Raw genomic sequence first — 7,658 nt, 5'->3', positions numbered from 1 at the left:
TACCTGTGGGTCTACAGGGTGACATCCCTGGAAGCTGGAAATCAGGCTGCCCTCTGGAAGTTAAACCCTTCAAGTCTACGCGTGATGGATAGGATTAGTTATCTGAACAAGGCCCCAGAGGGAACAGGATGTCTCTCTGGTGAAAGCCAGAACTGGGCTTGGAAATTCAATCCAGGCATGCCTGCCTGTGAAGGAAGCCTTATTAAATCTCAGAACAGGCTGGGCATGGTGGCTAATGCCTGTAATCCCAGCACTTTGGGAGGCCGATGGGGGTGGATCACCTGAGGTCAGGAGTTCAAGACCAGCCTGGCCAACATGGTAAAACCCCATCTCTACTAAAAATACAAAAAATTAGCCGGGAGTGGTGGTGGGCGCCTGTAGTCCCAGCTACTCGGGAGGCTGAGGCAGGAGAATGGCGTAAACCCAGGAGGCGGAGCTTGCAGTGAGCCGAGATCCGGCCACTACACTCTAGCCTGGGCGACAGAGTGAGACTCCATCTCAAAAAAAAAAAAAAAAAAAAAAAATCTCCAAACAGCTTCTGAACAGCAGGTAAATGGCTACAAAGGCCATACAAGACACCAGAGAGGAAGGATCTGTTCCATTCTGCAGCCAACCAAAATAGAGGGGCAGGGCCCCAACAGGCTGCTAGGAGAATGGGACCCCCTGTAGGCAGTTATATCCCTAGAGACAAAACTGTCCCACCCCAATGACAATATGATTCACCTATCACTTGCATGACTCCAGTTGCCCCGTTTTACGCCCCCAGTACAGAAAAACCACTAGTTCTGGCCTCCTATGCAAGGAAGCATGTGCTGAGCAGTCACCTTGAGCATCTTGGGCAGTGATAGTTCTCATTATAAATTAATATATTATAATTTTGACTAGGTCTCATGTGAATCTGTATTTTCTTCTCTGAACCTGATCAATCCTGATTTTATCCTTATTTATTTAGAGTTCCAGGCTGGAGTGCAGTGACTATTCACAGGCTGGACCAAAGTACACTGCAGCCTCAACCTCCTGGCCTCAAGTGATCCTCCCACCTCAGCCTTCCAAGTAGCTGGGTCTAGAGACACATGCCACCGCACCCAGCATCAATCCTGATTTTAGACTTGCAAAGCTGATCTACAGACCTCAGCCCTGGAATGAGTATGCAGTGGCAAGCCACTACACAAACACCATCTACCTACGTTCTTAGTCAGTATTTACTGATGATTGACCACGGCCTCAAAACCCAAATCCAGGCATTTCCATGACAAATCAACGAGATTGATACATCCCTGGCCTTGGATGACTCAGCTGGCTTCTAACAGCTTGGTAAGTGTTTCTAATGGCAGTAGCTACGTCAAGCATAATTTCATGAAATGGCAAACCAGCTTACATTGTCCCAAATCAGGGTTATTTTCTGGAGTACAGTCATCTATCTACTCACAATAATGTATATCAAAAATAGAACAAATAGTCGTCATCACGGCATTTTCTAAATATTGCTTTGCACACGGTCTGGCATCTAGTGATGACGTTAAATTCCTGCATACAGCAAAGAGCAACATACTTATGGACTCAAAGATCCTTTGTAAACTGAGCTATATTCGCTGGGCAGATTTTTTTTTCTTTTTTAAGATGGAGTTTCGCTCTGTCACCCAGGCTGGAGTGCAGTGGCACGATCTTCGCTCACTGCAAGCTCCGCCTCCCAGGTTCATGCCATTCTCCTGCCTCAGCCTCCCGAGTAGCTGGGACTACAGGTGCCCGCCACCACTCCCGGCTAATTTTTTGTATTTTTAGTAGAGATGGGGTTTCACCATGTTAGCTAGGATGGTGTCTCGATCTCTTGACCTCGTGATCCGTCCGCCTTGGCCTCCCAAAGTGCTGGAATTACAGGCGTGAGCCACCATGCACGGCCCTGCTGGGCAGATGTTTAAAGCTGAGCCATTGAAAATGTTTATGGCCGGGCGCGGTGGCTCATGCCTGTAATCCCAGCACTTTAGGAGGCCGAGGTGGGCGGATCACCTGAGGTCAGGAGTTCAAGACCAGCCTGACCAACATGGAGAAACCCCGTCTCTACTAAAAATACAAAAATTAGCCGGGCGTGGTGGCGCATGCCTGTAATCCCAGCTACTCAGGAGGCTGAGGCAGGAGAATCGCTTGAACCCGGGAGGCGGAGATTGCAGTGAGCCAAGATGGCGCCACTGCACTCCAGCCTGGGCAACAAGAGTGGAACTCCGTCTCAAAAAAGCAAAGAAAAGAAAATGATATTTATGAATCGTTTACATTAGTATACGGTAAGAACTTTAGTCAAGTGCAAATTTAGAACACAAATTGTCCAGGCATGGTGGCTCATGCCTGTAATCCTAACACTTTAGGAGGCTGAGGCAGAGGACTGTTTGTGCCCAGGGAGTTTGAGGCTGCAGTGAGCTATGACTGTGTCACTGCACTCCAGCCTGGATGACAGAGCAAGACCTTGTCTCAAAACATATATTTTTAAAAAAAAAAAAGTAAACTTGCATTTTAAAACTACATGTATTTATTTATTTATTTAGAGATGGAGTCCTGCTATGTCACCAAGGCTGGAGTGCAGTGGTGTGATCTCAGCTCACTGCAATCTCTGCCTCTCAAATTCAAGCGATTCTCTTGCCTCAGCCTCCCAAGTAGCTGGGATTACAGTCACGCACCACCATGCCCAGCTAATTTTTTTGTATTTTTAGTACAGAGGGGTTTCGCCATGTTGACTAGGCTGGTCTCAAACTCCTGACCTCAGATGATTCACCTGCCTTGGCTTCTGAAAGTGCTGGGATTACAGACATGAGCCACAGTGCCCAGCCCCATTTTTCCTTTTTTTGAAACAGGGTCTTACTCTCTTGCCCAGGCTGGAGTTTAGTGACATGATATCGGCTCACTGCAACCTCTGCTTCCCAGGCTCAAGCTCTTCTCGCACCTCAGCCTCCCAAGGAGCTGGGACTACAGGCGTACGCCATCATGCTTGGCTAATTTTTGTAGAGATAAGGTCTCACTATATTGCCCAGGCCAGTCTCAAACTCCTGGGCATAAACAATCCTCCTGCCTCAGCCTCCCAAAGTGTTGGGATTACAGGTGTGAGCTATTGTGCCTGGCCTTACATTTTTTCCTGAATTAAAAAAAAAAAAAAAAAATAGCCCTATGTATATTTAAAAAACAAAAAAACAAAAAAACCAGAATGAATTGCACTAGTGATAACTGAGAATTTGGTGGAAGGATTGTAGCCCCTGCTTTTACTTTTGTTTTTTCCAAATATTCTGTGAATCTTTATCACTTTTATAAAGGTGAAATATATATGATTTTAATTTTTAAAATTACCCTTTGAAGAAACATAAGCAACCAATTAAAAATTTAAAAAAAGGGCCAGGTGCGGTGGCTCAAGCCTGTAATCCCAGCACTTTGGGAGGCCGAGACGGGCGGATCACAAGGTCAGGAGATGGAGACCATCCTGCCTAACATGGTGAAACCCCGTCTCTACTAAAAAAACATAAAAAAAACTAGCTGGACGAGGTGGCGGGTGCCTGTAGTCCCAGCTCCTCGGGAGGCTGAGGCAGGAGAATGGCGTAAACCCGGGAGGCAGAGCTTGCAGTGAGCTGAGATCCGGCCACTGCATTCCAGCCTAGGCGACAGAGCGAGACTCCGTCTCAAAAAAAAAAAAAATTAAAAAAAAAATAAAGAAATAAATAAAATAAGGGGGGAAAGGACTCTGAGGACTGAAAACAGGCTACCTGAACTTCATAAGCAATTTTGTTACGTGTTGCAAACAGTACAGAAAAAACACCCTTCTTGGGACTGATCAGGCTGTAACACTAGCCCTAAAAACGGCCACTAGCAGGAATGAACTGCCAGGACAGTCCCCACCAAGCCTTCTGCCACAATCATGGGAAGGGAAATAGTGAAGGGGCAAGATCAGTTTAACCTGACTCACCCATGGCCGGAAGTGTCACGATGTGGACATGACTAGATGGCCTTTGCAAATCCCCAAAGCTTGACCACTCCCTTGGCCAACTGCGGGGTTGCGGTTTTCGTAGTCAGGCAGGGTAGGATCTGTTTTCCATTTCTGAGAATGAGTGGAGGATGGACCCCAGAAAAGCAAGCCTCAGACTGACATTCCCAAAAGCACAAATTGAAAATCTGGAGAGTGAGAGCTCTCAACTTTCCTATTCACCGTAAAATTGGATGCATCTTTTGTTGATAAACACTCCTAAGATTCTTTCACCTCCACTGTTGCAACAACACTGACTTTGTTTTTTTTGAGACAGTTTCGCTCTTGTCACCCCGGCTGGAGTGCAATGGTGCGATCTCAGCTCACTGCAACCTCCGCCTCCTGGGTTCAAGCAATTCTCCTGCCTCAGCGTCCCGAGTAGCTGGGACTAGAGGTGTGCGCCACCACACCTGGTTAATTTTGTATTTTTAGTAGAGATGGGGTTTCACCATGTTAGCCAGGCTGGTCTTGAACTCCTGACCTCAGGTGATCCACCTGCCTCGGCCTCCCAAAGTGCTGGGATTACAGGTGTGAGTGATCACACCCAGCCTAAAGAACACTGACTTTCAAAATACATGTTTTAAGCACCTGAAGTTTCTGGGATGAAGATTAATTCTTGCCTTTGCATCAAGATCACGTGCATTTGAAGTCTACTTCCAAAAGAATATGCCATTCAGCACATCACTAAAGCCAACCTTTCTAGGTCACCTGCCTTTCCCATCTTTAAAAGAAAACAAAGTTCCTTGGAAAATGTGCTATATATAACAAGAAGGTTGGCTTCACGCTTTCTTTTCTTTTTTTCGAGACGGAGTTTCACTCTTATTGCCCAGGTTGGAGTGCAATGGCGCGATCTCAGCTCACTGCAACCCCTGCCTCCTGGGTTCAAGCGATTCTCCTGCCTCAGCCTCCCGAGTAGCTGGGATTACAGGCACCCACCACCACACCCGGCTAATTTTGTATTTTTAGTGGAGAGAGTGTTTCTCCTTGTTGGTCAGGTGATCCACCCGCCTCAGCCTCCCAAAGTGCTGGGATTGCAGGTGTGAGCCACTGTGCCTGGCCTTTATTTAAAAAACAAAACAAAACAAAACAGTAAGCCGGGCACAGTGGCTCATGCCTGTAATCTCAGCACTTTGGGAGGCCAAGGAGGGCAGATCACAAGGTCAGGAGTTCGAGACCAGCCTGACCAACATGGTAAAACCCTGTCTCTACTAGAAATACAAAAATTAGTGGGGCGTGGTGGTGAGCACCTGTCTCAGCTACTCAGGCAGCTGAGGCAGAAGAATTGTTTGAACCTGGGAGGCAGAAGTTACAGTAAGCTGAGATCGGCCATTGCATTCCAGCCTGGGTGACAGGGAAAGACTCCATCAAAACAAACAAACAGACAAAAAAACACACCAATGCTGGGCAATTGGCTCATACCCCTATCTACTTTACATGAAGCTTCCCAGTGCACATGGTCACATTTCCTGAGAAAGGAAACAGGAAAGGACTGGGCTTGGCTTACTTCAACCCAACTTGTGTCCAGAAGTGTAACAATGGGGAGTATGGTCAGATCCCCTCTGCAAATCTCTGGTAGCCACTCCTGACCACCTTTCTTGCTTGCTCTTTAATTCTAGATTTCTGTGAACAAGGCATGTAAACAGTGCCACCTCTGGGCCAAGTGTGGTTCCTCTTAGCTTTTCCTAGCCCCAAATCATCAGGAGGAAATGCCCTAATTTGGGTAGCGCTGGACTCAGTCAAGACTTGGGTCTCCTTAGAGAATGAGTGGAAGAGTATGGTGGGACAGGCTGCCAGGAGGTACACAGGGCCTCCTGGGACCATTATCAGAGCCAAGTGCCTTAAACTAAAATGGAAACGAGGAATATGTGTATGTGCTCGCCTCATACTCGGGGGATCTGAGATGGGAAGAATATATCAGGTGCGAAGCACACTCCTCATATTGGGGTGTGGGAACAGTGCTGCGGTTCTTTGCTTCTGGCTGCCTGTGGGATCGTATCCACACGAGGGGACCTGGACTGACAGGACAGTGACCTCAGGACCTCTGTGCCATGCCCTTCTCTGCTCCAGACCAACAAAGCTGGACCAGTGAATCACATCGCACAAACAGATCCCCTTGTCTGGGAAAAAAAGAATATGGGAAAACAGGGAGGTGAATGAACCAGGCTATGCTGAGCCCACTTGGAGGGGCTCAGCAAACACTTTGTTGAATCAGTGAACAAAGATGCTGGAGAGACTTGTGACCAGGGCAGCAGGGGTAGTCCCTGGTGATGAACTGCAGCTCCCAACACCAGCCCTGGGGCATTCGCTGCCCCTCCTGACACAGGTGGGTGCTTCCTGGCAAGTTCCAAAGCCTGTCCTATGGGCAAAGCATTATGATATGCCCTGGACTGGATGTAAGGAGTTAGACAGGAAGAGGTCAGGCCACTGCTGCCAACAACTGGACACTGTTCTTACCCCTGGAGGGGGCAGATTATGAAACAGTTTCTAGAAAAAAAAATGCAGGATGAGACACATTTATTCTACATCTGGTCACAATAAATCTCATACACCCAGACCACAGCCAGGATGCCACATGGGTACAAGCAGCTGGCGGAAATAGAGATCATCTGCTCTGGTGCTCGTGGCCACTCCAGGCAGAAAGCAAAGGTGCCCCATGGCACCTACTCAGAGGCCCTGAGGCCACATTCCCATCTCCAGGCACCAGGGATGTCTCTGAAGGGTGATTCCATTTGGAGTTTCCAAAATCCAGGAATTCTGAGAGCCAAGCCCTAGTTCCAAGTCATCCTGAGTCCAGGCTCTGCCAGACTCGAGTACCTGGAGCTGGTGGCAAGGTAGCCTGGGGACTGAAAGGGCCTCAGGCTGGATCACGGGGCAGCCCTGGGCCTCAGGGCCAACGATCCTTTCTGCGGTTTTTGTGTCCCACCTGGGAACCTCGCCGGGCAGCCTTCACCAGGCCTTTGAACTGTCCCTGCAGCTTCATCTTCTTCCTGCAGGGCCAAGGAACAGAAGGGTCACAACTGGCTGAGAATAGGAGGCCCCCTCCTGATGCCAAATGATGGCTCACCCCCAGCGCCAGCAGGGATGAGAAGTGGGCCTCCAGGTGGTGGCTAGCACATGAACTGGGCAGACCACGCGTGGTTCCAGCTTCCACACAGCTCATGTCCTGACCGGGACATTCCACTTTGGCACAATTATCCCCCTGGAAACAGGCCTCACTGCCATTCTTCCTCTAATGCACGTCCAGAGAAGGTCAAAGCTCCCTCTGCCCACCCATCCCTCTATTGAAAGGTAACTCACAATCCGTAGAAGCTAGAACTTTAGAATACCATTTCCCTAGTAACATTAGTTTCCAAAGCAGTCCTACACATAACCCAATTTAAGGGCCAAAGTCGGAAACAACTCTAATTTCCCACCAATAAAGGGATTAGAAAAGCAAATTATACAAAGCTATTAAAAATGATGACTATGTAGAGTATGTATATACCAGAAAACATCTGTATGACATAATATCATGTTTAAAGAAGCAGTTCAGGGCCGGGCGCAGTGGCTCATGCCTGTAATCCCAGCACTTTGGGAGGCCGAGGCGTGAGGATCACAAGGTCAAGAGATCAAGACCATCCCAGTCAACATGGTGAAACCCTGTCTCTACTAAAAATACAAA

At 48.1% G+C, this 7,658-nt stretch overlaps 1 protein-coding gene across 1 annotated transcript in view; it reads right to left on the bottom strand.

The window, feature by feature from the left end:
* Nucleotides 1–6,494: 6,494 nt before the first annotated feature.
* Nucleotides 6,495–7,658, bottom strand: part of LOC105478499 (ribosomal RNA processing 12 homolog) — a 64,794-nt gene continuing 63,630 nt past the window's right edge. The window contains exon 35 of the mRNA XM_071069344.1: nucleotides 6,495–6,984. Within this exon, the coding sequence (XP_070925445.1) occupies nucleotides 6,882–6,984 (103 nt within the window). The 3' untranslated portion in view covers nucleotides 6,495–6,881. The remainder of the gene's footprint in view (nucleotides 6,985–7,658) is intronic.

This window comes from Macaca nemestrina, chromosome 9 (assembly GCF_043159975.1).
Source record: "Macaca nemestrina isolate mMacNem1 chromosome 9, mMacNem.hap1, whole genome shotgun sequence".
NCBI classification, from domain to species: Eukaryota; Metazoa; Chordata; class Mammalia; order Primates; family Cercopithecidae; genus Macaca; species Macaca nemestrina.
The sequence above is the reverse complement of the archived record's forward strand: the minus strand, read 5'-3'. Positions and strand labels throughout refer to the sequence as shown.